This window comes from Ruditapes philippinarum, unplaced genomic scaffold, assembly GCF_026571515.1.
Source record: "Ruditapes philippinarum isolate M1 unplaced genomic scaffold, ASM2657151v2 ctg26_1_1_1_1, whole genome shotgun sequence".
NCBI lineage: Eukaryota > Metazoa > Mollusca > Bivalvia > Venerida > Veneridae > Ruditapes > Ruditapes philippinarum.
In genome coordinates, this window is record NW_026865626.1 from 84,996 (window position 1) to 105,083 (window position 20,088).

Consider the following 20,088-nt stretch of genomic DNA (forward strand, 5'->3'; position numbering starts at 1 on the left):
GATGACCAATGTTCGAACTTGACCTAGAAATCAAAACAAACTTTCAGACCAATTTACAGGATATTTTGATCAAAACAGTAGCCACTAGAGTGTTAACAAGATTTCTCTATTTTCAGCTCCGGTAACCTAGATTTTCATTCGAGATGACCCATGTTCAAACTCATCCAAGCTAACACTTAGACAAGCATCCTGACCAAGTTTGATGATGATTGAGGCAAAAATGTGACCGCTAGAGTATTAACAAGTTTGTTTGTTTTTTTTTAGCTCCTGTGACCTAGTTTTTCGTCCGAGATAGCACATGTTCAAACTCATCCGAGCTATTAACTAGATAAACATCCTGGCCAAATTTGATGATGATTGAGGCAAAAATGTGACCGCTAGAGTGTTAACAAGTGCGGACGGACGACGGACTAGGTACATTCAACGATCCTAACAGCTCACCCTAAGCAAGTTCAGGTGAGCTAAAAAGTCTTTTTAATCGTATAAAACATGTCTTACATAGTAAATGTTTTATGCATGTTTTGTAAAATAAATGTTTTTGTTATATTTATATTTTTGTTGTTTTCAAGTAAAGGACATCGTACAGAAAAAAAACTGTTTGCTTACATTTAGAACATTTCAAATTTTTAGGTAAACGCGTATAAGCTTATAGGGGCAAATACGAAATTACATCTATCCAATTAGAATTTCATACCACAATTAGAAAGATGTTTCATTGATCTACACGCTCCCACTTTCCATGCATCGTCTGTCGTGTAAATACATACGTGATCATGTTGTGTTGATTCGGCAGCTACATCACAGAATACAGGAGGGCTTGTTCGTAAGGAATCTAACATGATAATATTTAAATATGAAGAAAGAAGAAACAATTAGATAGAAATTTATGATGACATAGCAACATAATGATAACAAATGAAATATGAAAATAAGAAGAACAAAAAAAACAATAAACACCAATTGGGGATATAAAGTAGACTAAATGCTCGAATAGTTTAGCGACAAAAATTATAATATAAATCGAATTATTTAGAAATCCATTCAATAAACAATAATACGGAACATTATAAATCAAAATTATTTCTTGAATAACTGAGCATGATATAAAAACCTTTGAAATTAATATAACAACTCTAAAAGGTAACAAATAAACGCAGCAGTAAAAGGTTTCAATATGCAAGAATATGTACACTTGCCTTGTCCTTTACTGATTAACTGTTGGTTGGAACAGAGAAAGGGCTACTGCTTATTAAAAAAATGCAATAATGCAAAACATTTAACATTATCGGTATTGTATTGTAATTATTGATCTTGTGATCTGACTGAATGAAATATCTACTTATCATTTTATTCTCTTGAAGACCTGATGCTAACAAAACGTGCAAATCAAGTAATAAAAAAACAAATGGCAATACAATATGTCTTTTATTAACAATTCTTCTGAAATATTTTATTGGTTCGGTTAATAGGTTTGTTTCACAGATGTATAGACATATCTCCGTTTTGAAACCCACGAACCGGCTGTCATGGATTATTATTTTTAGTATGTGTGTTCTAAGTTTAATAAAGGTTTATTTTTGAGGTACGAACTCCAACTGACAACTAAATATATAGCGTAAAGTGATTGTCTCTAATCTCATATGAATTTTGAAAATGCTTTAGTTGATTGGATTTTTTTTAATGACGTGACAAGTTACACCTCGCCTACAAATGCTATTATCTCTTGTAACAAGAGGGATTATATTGAAAGCAATATACATGTACTCTGGGTGACTAAAGAGAAAACCTTAGTGTATGGAAAACCATGGCTGTCTGATATTGTTCTTTTTCAATTTATGTAACCATGTCATAATATATAAGTTCACTTTGACTATATATGAATTAAAAACACCTTCTTATTTAACCGGAATCCATTATAAATATATCCACAGTTACAATATATGAAACCATACCGTCAGTGTATGAAACCGAGGAAGCAATATATAAGTTGATGTTGTCAATATATGATTCCAGTTCTTCAATATATGGTAAAAAAGTAGCCATGTATGGAATCAGATATCCTTATATGAAACCGAATTATCAATATATTAATTTGCTTTTCAATATATGAAACCGAATTATCAATTTATGAAACCAAAGTAGAAATATATAAGTTGCTTATCACATTAACTGACACCAATTCTTCAATATATGGTACCAAAGCAGCCATATATGGAACCAGATATACCCGAATTATCAATATATTAATTCATTTTACAATGTATGGAACCGAAGTAGCAATATATAAGTTGACTATGACATTTTATGATACCAATTCTTCAATATATTGTACCGAAGTAGCCATATATGGAACCAGATGTCCTGATATGAAACCAAATTTTCAATATATTAATTCATTTTTACAATTTATGAAACCAATCTATCAATGTATTGAACCAAAGTAGCAATATATGACTTGATTATTACCAGTTTTTCAATATATGGTACCAAAGTAGCCATATATGGAACCAGATTCCCTTACATGAAACCGAATTATCAATACATTATTTCATTTTTACAATATATGAAACCATTTTATTAATGTATGGAACCAAAGTAGCAGTATATAAGTTGATGTAACATTCCATGATAGCAATTTTTATTTTATTGAATCAAAATATCCTATTTTCAAGTCAACAAGTGAAAGGCAGAGGTCACTGGGTTCTGTTATTACAATGCATTCACTTTATCAAGAAATCAATTATTATTTTACTTTTGTGAGTAGATTAACTTTGATCATGCTCATTTTTGATCAAAGGTAAAAGTCGAGATGAACTTATTTTTTAAGTATGTTTTTGTTAATTGTCGGTACTTAACATACATATATGACGACAAGTTTTGCCCAGCTCTTTTTAAGGCCAAAATGAATGTGACGTTAAATTGAAATATTTCCTTATTAAGAAAATGTGCAGTATGCAATCAGTAAAGCACGATGGTCTTTTGACAGTTCTATAAGGAATATTGGCGAGAAACTGTAATACCTTAGCAAGGATAGAATATAGCCTTATGACAATATATTAAGGAATTGGTGTCATATAATGTAAAATCGACATATATATGGGAACTTCTTCAGTCCAATACATTGATGAAATGATTACATATATATTGTAAAAACGATTTAATATATTGATAATTCGGTTTTACATCTGGTTCCATATATTGCTACTTTGGTATCATATATTGAAGAACTGGTATCATAAAATGTGATAATCAACTTATATATTGTTACTTCGGTTACATACCTTGATAAACTGGATTCATATATTCTTAGAAACGAATTAATATATTGATAAATCGGTTTCATATAAGGACATCTGGTTAAATATTCAGCTACTTTGGTACAATATATTGAAGAACTGGTGCCATATCAGGACCGCATCAACTTATGAATTGATATATTGGATCAATACATCGATGAAATGGTTTCATGTATTGTAAAATTGAATTAATATATTGATAATGTGGTTTCATATTAGGGCATCTGGTTCCATATATGACTACTTTGGTACAATATTTTGAAGAATTACATATGTAGTATCATATGATGTCATAATCAACTTACATATTGCTACTTCGGTTCCATACATTGTAAAATGAATTAATATATTGATAATTTGGTTCAATATATGGATATCTGGTTCCATATTAGGCTGCTTTGGTACCATAATTATATTGAAGAATTTGTATCATATAATGTGATAACCAACTTATATATTTGTACATTTGTACTTCGGTTCCATACATCGTAAAATGAATTAATATATTGATAATTCGGGTACATATAATGGCATTTGGTTCCATATATGGCTATTTTGGTACCATATATTGAAAAATTGGTATCATTTAATGTGACAACCAACTTTTATATTTCTATTTTGGTTTCATAAATTGATAAATGGTTTCATATATTGAAAAATGAATTAATATATTGATCATTCGGTTTCGTATACACGGGGGAGGAAGTGTTACACGAAGGATGGAGTTCTTATGATAATTTGTTTGGAGTTCTTATGATAACTGTCACGGAGTTCCTGGAAAACGTTACGGATTTCTGTGGAAAACTTTTCTATTTACTTGGAGAACTCACGTGAAAAATGGTCATTTTAACTTTAAATGGGGAGTTTGAGGTGCTAAATTAAACTTGATAAAGCTTGCCCTCCATATTGTATAATGTTTCATTAAAACTTTTATTCCATTTTTCATCGCCTTTTTATAAAAAAATTGGTAATTTTGAGTAAAATTTCCAAATTACTTGCTCATTCGTAAATATTGACCTTTACATTTGTGATCTTCTTCGTTGCTATACATAATTCCATAATTATGATGCATAGTTGCAAACATAAAGCCCAGACTAATAAATTTATACCCGATTTTTCAAATGTCACGGAGTTCTTGTGATAAACATGCTCCGATGATTAACAAGACTATTACATTGACACCTGCTTGTCCGTGGTAAACAGAGCAACTCCACGAAGCCAAACATGAAAAACGTATACTGGAACGGAAATGGCGTGAAACTAAACTTACAATAGACCATCAGATCTACAGAACACACTGTTCTAGTGTTAACAAGATGTTAAAACAAGCTCGTGTAGATCACTATACAAGTAAAATAGAGTATTGTGGCAATGATCATAAAAGTCTATCTAAGATTACCAAAGGTCTACTTGGAGATACAAATGAAGTGATTCTACCATTTGATTCATCTTCAGAGCGCCTTGCCCAGAAATTCAGTGACTTCTTTATCGGAATGATTGAAACAATAAGGAATAACATACGTTTTCAAACACAATCGGTACCTGATAATGTAGATAAGGAATCTGAATATACGAGTGTCAAATATACTGTGTTTGCTCCAACCACAGAGCAAGAAGTGAAAACATTGATTAAAGAATCAGCCACCAAATCCTGTGATTTAGATCCCATTCCAACATGGCTGTTAAAAGAATGCCTAGATGAACTAACACCTGTGATAACCAGTTTTATAAACGTGTCCTTGGATGCTGCTTATATACCAAAAATGTTCAAACACTCGCGAATAAGACCACTTCTAAAGAAACCAAATCTAGATCCTAACGAACTGAAAAACTATAGGCCTGTGTATAACTTGCCATTCCTGTCTAAAATCTTGGAAAAGGTCGTTGACGTACGAATTGACAGCCATCTGAAGACAAATAATCTACACGAGGTCAACCAATCTGCTTATCGCAAGTTCCATTTGCCCGAGACTGCATTGTTAAAAGTTCAAAATTACATTCTACGGTCATTGGATAATAACAATGTGACTATTCTCGTGATGCTTAATTTGTCTGCTGCTTTTGATACAATTGATCACGGAACGCTCCTTCGCCGCCTTGAACGACACTTTGGAATTACAGGCAAGCCACTCGCATAGATGACGTCATACCTGACCGACCGATACCAGACTGTATGCATAAACAACAAACTATCACAGCCAGTCCACATGGAGTACAGTGTACCTCAAGGGTCTGTCCTGGGACCCAAGAGCTATGTGATATATACGAAACCTGTCGGAGAAATCTGCCGTAAAAATGATCTTAACAACCATTTCTTCGCAGATGACTCACAACTCTATCTATCCTTCAAACCAGTGACTAATATTTCAATTCAGGAGAATATAAACCGTATTGAAAGATGTCTTGAAGATATTGTAAGTTGGATGAATGCCAACATGCTGAAGCTAAACGGCGACAAAACAGAGTTGATCATCTTCTGATCTGAACATAACGCACAACCTGTTTCGGATGTTACAGTAACAGTCGACGGTTCGAAAATTAGCCAATCATCTAGTGTGCGCAATCTTGGTGCATTTCTTGACTCGAACATGAGGATATAACAACATGTTAAACATGTCTGTAGGAACTGTTATGCACAATTAAGACAAATCGGTCACATCAGACCCTATCTTACTGTTAAAGCAACCAAATCTCTAGTAAATTCACTTGTTACTTCTAGGTTAGACTACTATAATGCACTGTTATATGGAGTCTCTAAGCAGTCAATATAAAATTTTGACTTATACATATAAATCCCTCATCGATCAATCACCAGCCTATATAAAAGACATGATAGACGTGTACATCCCAGTCAGAAATCTGAGGTCCCAGAATAACTCAATGACATTAGTTGTGCCTAAATCTCGGACAGTACGATATGGTGACAGGTGCTTCGAGACAGCCGCAGCGAAATTATGGAACGCGTTACCATCTGCCATTAGAAACTGTAATACCTTACCATGTTTTAAGAGAGCTCTCAAAACACATTATTTCATAAAGTTCTATGGACGTTAGTTCATAAATCATCATACATGTACTACTTTTGCTATATTATCAGTGTTAATTTTACTTGAGCCTTGATTTTAAACTAAATGTGTCTGTATTTCTTACCATCCTTTACTGGTTTTAGATTATCATTATTGTTTAATAGATTTACTTAATTAATGTTGTACATTATGTCTTATATATATATGATTATGGTTTATCGGATTTATGTAAAGCACTCTTGAATATTTATTGTTTATGAAAAGAGTGCTATAGAAATGTGGTTTATAATAATAATAACTCAAAATATGTCCTGGAGTTCTTATGATAACTTTTGTTACTGCCAGTGTGTTTCTTGTGCTAAATTACGGCCCGTTTAAGCGTATTTTATTAGTCAATAAGAGTGTAAATCATTATGAAGCATAGTACGCAAATCGGTTATATAACGGTGGTTTAGAGTGTATTTCAGTTCAAGAGATATTTTTCTTACCTCCGATTCTTGTGTTTTATTGTGTTTGTTTAGGTTTTTGGGTTTGTTTCATTTTTGTTTTTTTTTTCATTTCATTGGAATGACTGAAAACATACTTGATGTAGAGCATTTATTTACAGGATAAAAATACGCTTTGAATTTAATATTTAAGCATGGTTTCTTCATGTATACATCATTCCTGGAAGTTCTAGAAAACATAAAGTAATTATGTTATCGGTCTGCCGAAACAAATTACATGTAAATGGATGGTTTGTAGCAAAAAAAGGAAGTAGTATGCACTACCTTTATCTAAATTTAATGAGGTGGGTGTCATCTTTAGATATTCAATGGATATCTTAATTTCTAAAACGTATCAATTTTGTCATAGAAACGTAAAAAGTACTATGACAATGATATGACAATAGAAAGTAAGAATCTAATAATATATGTGAGTCACCATTAAAGGCCTACTTTCTATTGTCATATCATTGTCATAGAACTTTATACGTTTCTATGACAAAATTTATACCTTTTAGAAATTAAGATATCCATTGAATAAATAAAGATGACACCCACCTCATTAAATTTAGATAAATGTAATGCATACTACTTCCTATTTTGCTGCAACCATTTACATGTAATCTGTTACGGCAGACCAATAGCATAATTACTTTATGTTCTCTAGAACTGCCAGGAATAATGTATACTGAAGAAATCGTGCTTAGATATTAAATTCAAAGCGTATTTTTATCCTGTAAGTAAATGCTCTACATCAAGTATGTTTTCAGTCATTCCAATGAAATGGAAAAAAACAACAATCAAACAAACCCAAAAACCCAAACAAACACTCAAAAAAACACAAGAAACGGATGTAAGAAAAATATCTCTTGAACTGAAATACACTCTAAACCACCGTTATATAACCAAATGTGTGTGCAAATGATACGCGTACTTCATAATGATTTACACACCTATTGACTAATAAAATACGCTTAAACGGGCCGTAATTTAGCACAAGAAACACACTGGCAGTAACAAAAGTTATTATAAGAACTCCAGGACATATTTTGAGTTATCACAAGAACTCCGTGACATTTGAAAAATCGGGTATAAATTTATTAACCTGGGCTTTATGTTTGCAACTCTGCATTATAATTATGTAATTATCCCCCGCCGAAAAATTTCGGCGGAGGATATAGAAATAGTCTCCGTCCGTCCGACCTTCCGTCCTTCCGTCCATCCGTCCGTCCGTCCTTCCGTCCGACATTTTTGTCCGGAGCATATCTCTAAAAGTATTTGAGTTATCAACTTGAAACTTTATAGGTGGATAGACCTCATTGAGGAGGAGTGCAGTGCACAAGAATGATAACTCTACCTTGCATGATTTTTGAGTTATTGCCCTTTGTTATTTTTCAAAATTGATTTTTGTCCAGAGCATAACTCCAAAAGCCTATGAGATATTAACATGAAACTTGATAGGTGCATAGATCTCACTCAGGAGGTGTGCAGTGCACAAGAATGATAACTCTACCTTTCATAATTTTTGAGTTATTGCCCTTTGTTATTTTTCATACCTAATTTTTCACCTGAGTGGAGCATAACTCAAAAAGTGTTTGAGATATCAACATGAAATGTCATAGGTGGATAGATCTTATTGAGGAGGAATGTTGTGCGCAAGAATGATAACTCTTCCCTATACAATTTTTGAGTTATTGCCCTTTGTTTTTTTTTCATGCTATTTTGTCCAGAGCTTATCTCAAAAAGTATTTGAGGTATCAACTTGAAACTTCAAAGGTGGATGGATCTCATTGAGGAGGAGTGCAGTGCTTAAGAATGATAACTCTACCCTGCATTATTTTTGAGTTATTGCCCTTTGTTATTTTTCAAATTAATTTTTGTCCAGAGCATAACTCAAAAAGCCTTTGAGATATCAAAATGAAACTTCATAAGTGCATAGATCTCACTCAGGAGGTGTGCACTGCACAAGAATGATAACTCTACCTTTTATAATTTTTGAGTTATTGCCCTTTGTTCTTTTTCATACTTAATTTTTCAATTTAATTTTTTTCTCAAAAAGTATTTGAGGTATCAACTTGAAACTTCATAGGTGGATAGATTTTACTGAGGCGGGATGCAGCACACAAGAATGATAACCTACCCTGCATTTTTATTCAGTAATTGCCCTTTGTTATTTTCGGCCATCAGTATTCACATAGGTTTCAAATCTGTAATCACTATAGCCATCAGTTTTCATTACCCAAAGACCTCTTAAAATGGAATTATTCTGCTCTACTACATATACATTCTTCCAATGAGCAAACACATTTGGCGGGGGATGGCCATGTTGACATGGCTCTTGTTATGTATAGCAACGAAAAAGATCACAAATGAAAAGGTCAATATGTACGAATGAACAAGTAATTTGGAAATTTTACTCAAAACTACTATTTTTTTTATAAAAAGGCGATGAAAAATGGAATAAAAGGTTTTTCTGAAACATTATCGAATATGTAGTGCAAGCTTAATTATCAAAGTTTAATTAAGCACCTCAAACTTCCCATTTAAATGTAAAAATGACCATTTTTCACGTGAGTTCTCCAAGTAAATAGAAAAGTTTTCCACAAATCCGTAACGTTTTCCAGGAACTCCGTGACAGTTATCATAAGAACTCCAAACAAGTTATCATGAGAACTCCATCCTTCGTGTAACACTTCCTCCCCGTGGTATAAGGATATCTGATTCCATACATGGCTACTTTGGTACCATATATTAAAGAACTGAAATCATGCATGTATATTGACAAAATCAACTTATATATTGCTACCTCGGTCTCATACACTGACGGTATGGTTTCATATATTGCAATTGTGGATTTATATAATGGATTCCAGTTAAATAAGAAGGCGTTTTCATTTCATATATAGTCGAAGGGAACTTCTATATTATCTAAATGGTTAAATAAATTATAAAAGAACAAGATAAGACAGCCATGGCTTTCTTTACTAGTGGAGTGGTGTGTTGACTATAAATATGAATTAAACAGTCATGATTTCATAAGTTCATACCTTTAATGCATATGATTCTGTGTATATGGAAGGGGTAGTCTCGGAAAATCCGGGCTTTCCATGTGCTGAAGTCATCCGACGCAGTATCGAAGAAAAGATTTTTATCCCATAAACCAATATACCTTCATGAATACAAAAAATAATATTTCAGAACTTTAGTGCATTATGCATCGTAAATTGATTGATTTGTTTTGCAATTTTATATTATTGCCTAGGCTGTCTTAGGTTGATAAAGGTCTTATTGCGTTTTTGTCATGAGAACAGTAGAAAAGTAAGGAATGAATATTAAGTAATATTATATTAAGTTTCAAAAAATTATTTCATTTTCCACTTGTTTTTCTTGGAATTAAGAGATAACGTTTGAAGCCCTGACCGTTTCGCTTTCATTCAACAGGCTGAAGGCATTTATTATTTTCTAAATCATAATAAATTCCAAGATACTTGTATATTTTAGTAAGCTGAACAAAATGCAAAACTGAGTACAATGAAATTAAGTATTTGTAAAATATAATAACCCTGATTTGTCAACAGTTGCTTTGTTTACATTGAATTCGAATTGATTGAACGTTGCACTATATGTGGCCGATGCCATTGCACCGTCCGACGAATCTGCAATCCTTTCTGATCTCTTCAGTACTCGGGAAATCTAAGTAATGAACGAATAGAATAGCATAAATTTATTGTATTGCATTGAATTGTATTAACACAACGTATACACTTTAGCAGAATAATCATTTAAAAACATTATTTTTTGACAACATTGTGCTAAGCTTTGCATGATAGCCAGGTGAAAATAACATCTCAGCACAATTATCTTCAAAATAGTTTCATCAACTATCTTTAAATAAGCATGTAAGAATAAAAACAAATATTAGACGGAACTTTTTTATTTCTATGCAGTGCAATATACTAGGACAACGCAACCAGTCTATTTTGTTGGCTGTCGCATTGAAAAAACTTTTAATCTGGTGTTCAAGTAGAATACAAGTTTCCATTGAAAATTTTGAAAACGTTCTTAACGTTTGTACACAACTAACAAATTCGATGCGCCTTTAAAGCAAAAGAAATATGAAAAATATGCAATGATTTTAATGTAATGTTAGAGTATTTGTATATCAGTTAAAATATACATGAACACCAATTTTCCAAATTTATACCAAATTATCACATTATCGATAGTAAAATAAGATTTTATCTAATTAAAATATAACTTACCTTCAGTGAGCAATCGTAACCTTCTCTTGCAGCATGTTTAACAGAATCAATTGGGTGTATTTTTAGTTTTCCGAATTGAAATTGGGGCGTTGACTACAAATTAAAAGATTATTTTAGAAATACATATCGTCAGCTTATCAGTTCAATATATGTTGAATTTTTGCTTATGGCGACGCAGGGGCTATGAACGGTAACTTTCCATTACCATCCATGAACAGGCTCAATCAAACTAAGCCTGCAACATTTTTAATTCTGTCATGTTTTTTTTGTTTTGTTTTTTTCGTTCCTAGGGGATTCCGGTTTTCGCTATTTTAGTGCAATAACGGGTTAATTTTTTCATCTTTATTGCCGCGCTTAGGTGGCGATACGACAGTTAAAAACATTTGTTGATGAACATCTATGTGGATCTAATGCAATGTTGACTTATCTTGAGCAATTTTGCAAGTGAAAGGTTATCTTAAGAGTATATATGTCTAAAGTAGATGTTAGGTGTGAAAGAATAAATATGTGAAAGAATAAATGACGGTGACTTTTGTAACATATATCGTATTTGGTTTTATGTTTTTCTTTATTTTTTGTCTTAAACTTTAATTTCTAAGGATGTATGCAATACGAGAAAAATGCTTATATTTGTTATTTTGAAGATCAAATAAAATGTTTATTTGGATGACTTTCATACAGGTTTATTTGGGAATTCATTATTTATGAAAATAAAGTTACATATTGAAATTGTAAGAGTTAGAAAGACGTGCAAAGGAGCACTAACAATCGACCGATACGTACTTCGAAGCATTCCCAGTCCGGATGGAGAAACGTCATGTTTGTAATTTTTTTGTCAAACTCGCATTTTACTTCCATTTCATCTGCAACAGACAAATCCGGATTTAATATTGATTATGCCCGTTTATTTCGGGAATACAATGAAAATAAGCTCAGTATATTCAACTCTAAAATTAAATGGGATCTCCTTTATTCTCAGACATTTAATTTTAATAATAGTAGGTGTATAGTGCTTGCACAGTGTAAAATTATTACTGTGTTCATCTATAGATCTTTGTCCTTTTGAAAAATTGATTCCAACATATACTTGAGACTAAATACTAGTTTAATTAAGAAATCTTAAATTATCTCTCATTTTATCCCGAGTCTGATATGTTCATGTTTCTATATTTCCTTCAATTGATCATCTTGATGCCACACTTGACATATAGTATTGTAAGAAACGGACATTATATGCTCAAGACATATGTAGGACCAAAGTCAAAATGCTCTCGGTGAATAAAAGTTTCGGGAGGACGCTTAAGTCAATCAGAGCATGAAAACAATCTATGACTATGATGCACAAATACAAACTGACAACAACAAAAATCATTGTACCCACCGATGATATACAATCCGGATTCTGTATGACCTTCCTCCCAAACGTCATCACACGATTTAAACGGTTTTTCAGTGCACGTTTCCTCATCAGAACCGTCCCCACAGTCTTTGTGTTTATCACATTTTAGACGGTGTAATATACATGTCTTATCACGACATTGAAAGGCTGTTGTTGAATTGCAACTTTCTGTAATAAGAATTTAAACACATCTTTAACATTTGTCGATTTTAAATAATTATATGATATTTTCACCTTGTTGAAACGTGTTTTATTGATCAAAATTTTAATATCGATAGAAAAGCGTGATGGTACAACTTACTTTTTTAAGCCTGCATCCTAGTCAAACCAGTATTGGTTTCTCTTATGATATAATGCATTTAGTAGAGCTTGAACCCATGATTTGCGGGTTGAGATATGGATACCCTTATCATGAGACAAATGCTTTCTTTCATTTTATCCTAGATATGAATTCTTTGACAAAATAAAAATATTGCACATAATTGCTCCTCATTTTAACAATGTGTGTCTGTATACAAAATTACATTATCTTTTTGACAGCTTTTCCTATTAATCATCTTAATTTCTTCAAAAACAAGAAGAAAAAACGTTATTCATCTTTCCATATCTCGGTTTCAATATAAATATATACATTTTTGTTATTTTAAGCACATTTTCAGTAAATTGTTTGACAAACATCTTGTTGCAAAGATAACTAAATAACCTTCACCGAAAACCAAAATGTACTAAATCAAATAAAACAATAAGCATGTAGATGTAACTTTTAGAAACATGAAACAAAAGTATCAAATATTATGACGGCAAGTTAAAAAGTATTGACAGATTTCTTCGTTGGATTTTTGACACATTATAAGTGGTTTTTCTAAATTCAAAACTTCAACATCCTCATCTTTAAAGACATGATACATAAATGCGTTTGAGTTTCATCATTTGCGCATCCTACAACTAATTAGCTGCTAATATACAATAGCAAACTTGGTTTGTTTTTATTTTATTTTCAGAAAAATCTTACCACACAATATCTCATCCGACCCGTCTAAACAGTCTTTATACCCATCACACCTCTTTGACAAAGGTAAGCAACGTCCTTCTGGGCATCGGAATGAGGTCTCACTGGAACAAACTCCTTCTTCTCATGTAAAATAATATAATTATTGTTTATGACTTATGATTTAAAAAAAATTTAACACCCCTTTTAATGTATGGCAAGAAAACATCTCCTGCTCCGTCCTAGGATTTATTATCGTGTTTTAAATTAGGTATAACCTTTTATTTCAGATTTGTTTTTTACGAGCAACCGGATTGAGGTCTTAATTTGATATAAACATTACACTCAGGATTCTTACGATGTTCTGTTTCGTCAAAGTCACTGCGGTTAAGTTCAATTTTACTGTCCTTATAGTTTGGCTCAGTCTAAGATTTTATCTAATATGTACAGTATGATATTTGCATGTCATTAATAGTCTTGTGTTTCTTTAAATTTGTTAAAATATAAATATCAAAAGAATCATATGAGTTAATTTGTTGAAATGAATGTTTTTTTTAGTTTTTGCAAAATTGCTTAAACATAAAACAAGAATATACATATATCTATAATGCTATACATGATAACATACCGCAATACTCGTCAGCGCCATCTAAACAGTCAGTGGTAAAATCACATAACTGTGACACATGTATACACCTTCCATCAGTGCATTGAAAATGATCATTGTTGCATTTGCCTTATCAAGAAAAAAAAACATTCAAAGATACAAACAAGGGTTAGCATGTTTAGAATATTTAATGTCTTATTATTAATATATGATGCTGTTGCTGTCGCTGTTGTTGTTGATGTTGTTGTTTTGGAGAAATAAATGTTTAATAAACATCTAATCTAAAGGTCCAAGTATGAAAATTCATACAGCAGCTGTGTGTAGTAATATAGAAGAATACCACATGTGTTAACCCTCATATATGATTATAAGGCGTTTCTTTAAAATACTAGATTTTTGCATCTACAAGAGCAAAATAATTCAAGCACAATTAAAGTAAAACTTATACAGGTAAGTACGTGGTGTCAAATGTTCTATTGATCGATGAAATTACTCGATGAAAATAAATCCTGTATATAGGTTCCTATTTGAGTAAAACTAGTTTATACGAAATAGATTTAGTTTGATTATGCTATTGAATCACTCTCAAAACTTTTTATTAGAAAGTGATAATATATAGAGGATATTCAAGTTTCTTCTATAAATGATACAGGATTTATTTTCATCGAGTAATATAAAAATAAATATTTCACGTGTGGCAGTATAGCCAGGAGTGAGATATGATAATTTTCATATCACAAGATAATGTAAAATAAATCCTGTATTTATAGAAAAAAGTGAGTTTTCTGTTTATAATAAACGTTTCTCGTTCTTAAGCTTATGAATAGGAAGAATTGACTGAATTTAGAAGAATGTGGTACAGCAAGACACCAGTAAAAAACGATTAATATGTTTCACTGCAGTGATAAAAAAATACAGGGAAAATACAGAAAATAAAAATAAACACATTTTATTTCATCAATATTTCTCAATATACCATTTATAAGTAGATGAGATGTGTCAAAAGATATTATATACCTTCACAATCAAGTTCGTCTTGTTGATTTGAACATTCGACGTATCCATTACATCTGGCCAATATTGATACATATTCACCATTCCCACAACTCCATGTAGAGTAAGTGTTGAACGTAGATTTCTGTTGAATTTCATCTGAAAATACATTTTCATGTTTGATAAGTAAATTTTCAGAACATTTAGATGTGTGAAGAAAAGAATCATCCAGCGTGAATATATTTTATAAGATACATATCAAAAGTCGCCGCAGTTTTAAAATTAACTGCAGTCTATACTAATTAAGCGTTATATTTTAAATAAGAGTGAATAATCGAAAGAGTAAAAATAAGAGACGGGTATGGCTTACAAGTAAATTTAAAACTTAAAAATTACTGTATAATCCCTATACTATACCATGTAAGTTGGTCGTCAGCAAAATGCTGTATATATAATAGCCGATATATATATTTATAAGAAGAATATTTTCCGTCAATGAATGAGGTTTATCAAATATATTTCTGCGGGGACCAAATAATTTGTTATTAATATATCTTGCCGATGAAATTATAATCTATATTTATCACCATATGTAAAGTCAAACCTTTTATCTTATACACTCTATTTGATACTATGGTTTTTATGCTGTTTTTGTAGAAACTGTTACTTAAGTTAACGTGCAGATATACTGGTATGCCATCAGCTAACTCTGAGTAATAAAAACCCGTGGACAACACGGCAGCTTGAAGTCCATGGCAGTCCAGGTGACATTCTTTGTAGGTTCTAAAATATCCTTGTTGAGCCATACTTCTGAAAGGATAATTGTCGCCGCCCTGAAAGTATGTAGAACAATATCAATAGAAAGTACAAATGTATTTGTACTTCTCATTATAAGTCAACTGACATCTTCATACTACTCTGTAAAGAATACTAACTAAATACGTATAAATAAGTATAAACTGTATGAAAAAAATCTGTCAGCATTCGCAGATAATGAAGGAAATACCGTTTTTATATAATGGTTTACTGATAATTTTCGCAAAAACTGTAATAAAACAATTATGCACATGCATTGGTGACTTTATTATATATAAAGTTTTGAGAAACAGTGTTTAGGTTATTACAACACTTGCACAACTCGCAGATCCGATATTGTTTAAATTTATTATAACATAATCAAGTGAACATAATACAATGTCTGTTTTCATTCCTAAAAATGTATAAAATCATCATAATATGAGCCACGTCATGACAAAACCAACATAATGTGTTTGCGACCAGCATGGATCCAGACCAGCCTGCGCATCCGCGCAGTCTGATCAGGATCCATGCTGTTCGCTTACAAACCCTATTACAAGTAGAGAAACTGATAGCGAACAGCATGGATCCTTATCAGACTGGGGGATGTGCAGGCTGGTCTGGATCCATGATTGTCGCAAACACACTATGTTGGTTTTGTTATGACGTAGCTCATATGTTGATGGTTCATGCGGGTGTGCTTTCAATGAACGCCGCCCCTTCCTTGTTGATCTTGTTTGTAATATTTTATAATACACGCAAATATTCAATATTTTATTTCTTTTCATTGATTCTTGAAAGATGAAATAATCACATGTGACATTTCTAACGTTCTCATGTCAGGAGGATAATATAACTGTAATACATTTAATACACGAATTTCGACTTTACTGAAAAGGCAGTGCACGTGTTAAAACATTAAGTTTAATTTTTTTAAGAGGCTGCCGACAAGGAGATCCTATTTCATGTTATATTTTTATATTATGTGCTGAAGTTCTAGCTTTCAAAAAAAAGAAATGATAAGATTATTAAAGGAATAAACATTAACAATGTAGAACATAAATTGTCACAATTTGCAGATGACTCAACAGTGATGATTTTAGATGGATCAAGTGCGTCTTTAAATAAAGCTTTGGAAATCTTGTCAGATTTTGCACAACTATCGGGACATAATGTTAATTTTGATAAAACCAGAGACATAGATAACAGAGATTGGCAACTTCCTGGCCAGTTAAAATATCACGCGTGCCTGCTAAACTTAAAACTTGTAGCAAGTAAAACTTATTAACCAGATATAAAAATCAGTAAAAAAATACATTTTCTGAAAGCTTATGCATTTGTCTATGGCTGCAGGTAAAAATATATACCGTTCCCATTTAAACAAGAGGCATGTTAGCATGGCCACCCCCCGCCGAATGAGTTCGCTCATTGTAAGAATGTATATGTAGTAGAGCAGAATAATTCATTCTAACGAGGTATTTTGGTAATGAAAACTGATGGCTGAAGTGAATACAGATTTTAAACCTATGTGAATACTGATGGCTGAAAATAACAAAGGGCAGTAACTGAAAAATAATGCAGGGTAGGTTACCCGCACTCCTCCTCAATATGATCTATCTACCCATTAAGTTTCAAGTTGGTACCTCTAACACTTTTTGTGATAAGCTCCGGACAAAAAGTATGAAAAATAACAAATGGCAATAACTCAAAAATATAATGGGTAGAGTTATTATTCTTGTGCACAGCATTCCTCCTCAATAAGATCTATCCACCTATGAAGTTTCATGTTGACATCTCAAAGTCTTTTTGAGTTATGCTCCACTCAGGTGAAAAATTAAGTATGAAAAATAATAAAGGGAAATAACTAAAAAATTATGAAGGGTAGAGTTATCATTCTTGTACACTGCACACCTCCTGAGTGAGATTTTTCCGCCCATGAAGTTTCATGATGATATCTCAAAGGCTTTTTGACTTATGCTCTGGACAAAAATTAAGTTTGAAAAATAACAGAGGGTAATTACTAAAAAATTATGCAGAATGGAGTTATCATTCTTGTGCACTGCACTCCAGCTCAATATGATCTATCCACCTATGAAGTTTCAGGTTGATACCTTAAATACTTTTTGAGATATGCTCCGAACAAAAATGTCAGACGGAAGATCGGACGGACGGACGGATGGATGGATGGATGGACGGACAGACGGACGGACGGTAGGACGGAAGGACAGACAGACGGAGACTATTAATATATCGCCCGCCGCCTTTCGGCGGGGGATAATAAATGATACATCAATTTTTAAAGAGAACTACTTAATCATTTTTGTTACAAAACTATTCATATGACGGAAAAACAGGGTATGTTCTGTTATGTTTTTCTAAGTGAAAGGCATGGAAAGTTACCAATATTTTAACATGCAGCAATAGATACAAGATTTACCTTTCAAATGGTATATAATATTAAAGGATCAAATGAACATCCACTAAGTTTTATTTGCTACAAAATGCCAAATTTTGCACTTTTTGATAGGCGTGAGTGATATTTCAATGGAGTATATAGGAGCTGCTCATCTCTGTTATTGGCGTCCGCGCCGAAGCGCGGCGCCTATTGGAATGAAATGAGATTTTGTGAAAGGGCGACAGCAACTTCTCGAGCCTTTTATAGTTGTCAATAATAAAAGCCGATCATTCCGATCGGTATGAGGGTGCTTGATTATTAATTAGTCACGATATGTACAATGAATGGCGAACTGGAGAATTTCGCAATGCAAACATTTTCAAATGAAATAACCTTTTCCGTCAATAAATCGCGCTCTTCGGGGTATTTTTGCTTATCATTTTGTAGTACACAGTGGGTTATTATGGTATGTTATTCCGAAAGCTGTTAATAGAATGATGAGTTGATGACCTAAATATTCCGAAAATCTATTTATAGAGGGATGTACTCATATCGGTAATTCCCGGTCTCTCCCGGGATTTACTAATGACCGGCGAATAGTACCACACGTTTATTGTCCGGTCTCTCCCGGTTTTGGAGTAGATGTTTGATATCGTTACAGAACAGAACAAATATTTTACAGATAAATAAGCTTTTTTTCAAAATGAATGTTTGTCACTTAGTTTGGTTACAATAATTAATAAACACAGATCAACTCTCGAATTGATTGATTATTATTATACATAAACATACAATTCGAAAAAAAAACCAACAACACAAATCGCATGTTATATTTTATCTATATATGAGATAAAAACAATAAATATGTACAATAATTGAGAAAAAATGTACATTTTTATGGCATTAATATGACACTATCAACTTAAAAACATTTTATTTAATTTGTTATTCGTGATTAGTAAAGATTCCGAGGAATTATTCAAAGTTACAAATCAGATTTTATGAATTATTCAATTGATTGATAATTTAAAAAATGATAAAGAAAATACAAATGTACATGTATATGGTTTAAGAATAAACAATATTATATATTGAAAGATTAACCATGATTTACTGACTTTTTCCAGTTAAGTTTTGACTTATAATCGTCGATCATTATGACAATTGAATTTTTAAAATAGTAGTAAACGTAAAAACTCAGTATTAAAATAGCGCATAAAACACACACAAAAAAAAAAAGAAAACAATATTCATAAAATCTGTATTTTTTTTTATTAAAATAGAAATTACATTTATTGTATAATAACAATTATGCTCAACATGATCAACATGGTAATATAACAAGTGTCATATTGTTACTTAGTGTGAACAGATACCTTAAGAGGGGGTCCTCGCTAATAGCGATAACATAATAAGGGACAATTACACAAGTATGGTGTTGATCATGCGTTACACATATGGATTATAAATGATTGTATACATGTATATCCGTTGCTATTAATAACCACGATCATAAAGAAATAACAAGTAATATTCTAATTTCTAGCATGCCGATCAAAGTTATAAATAATGAACAATGTCTTTCGTCCGTTCATTCAAAAGTGATATACAATTCTGGTAAAACCCAATGAACCATTGAAAAGTTTATAAGAATATCTTGTCATCATATATCTACTCGTTCATCTGCACCTGCTGTTTGGACGCCCTTTGATGCTTTGCATCAATGCTTTTCTTGTCTATGTCTCTGATAAAACTAAGGTTGTGTGCATAGGGAAAATGAAATATTCTCAAAACAGTATAAAAACAAGATGGAAATTGTCTTTGAATCTCAACATCGAT

General features: G+C 32.1%; 1 protein-coding gene across 1 annotated transcript in view; it reads right to left on the reverse strand.

Moving 5' to 3' along the window:
- LOC132729815 (uncharacterized) overlaps positions 1-20,088 on the reverse strand; it is a 34,904-nt gene that overhangs the window by 2,913 nt on the left and 11,903 nt on the right. Inside the window, exons 8-17 of the mRNA XM_060715643.1 lie at positions 15,661-15,889; positions 15,081-15,215; positions 14,085-14,192; positions 13,481-13,597; positions 12,451-12,636; positions 11,853-11,932; positions 11,070-11,162; positions 10,370-10,500; positions 9,855-9,976; positions 695-832 (exon numbers count right to left, since the gene is read on the reverse strand). Coding sequence (XP_060571626.1) covers positions 695-832; positions 9,855-9,976; positions 10,370-10,500; positions 11,070-11,162; positions 11,853-11,932; positions 12,451-12,636; positions 13,481-13,597; positions 14,085-14,192; positions 15,081-15,215; positions 15,661-15,889 — 1,339 coding nt within the window. The remainder of the gene's footprint in view (positions 1-694; positions 833-9,854; positions 9,977-10,369; positions 10,501-11,069; positions 11,163-11,852; positions 11,933-12,450; positions 12,637-13,480; positions 13,598-14,084; positions 14,193-15,080; positions 15,216-15,660; positions 15,890-20,088) is intronic.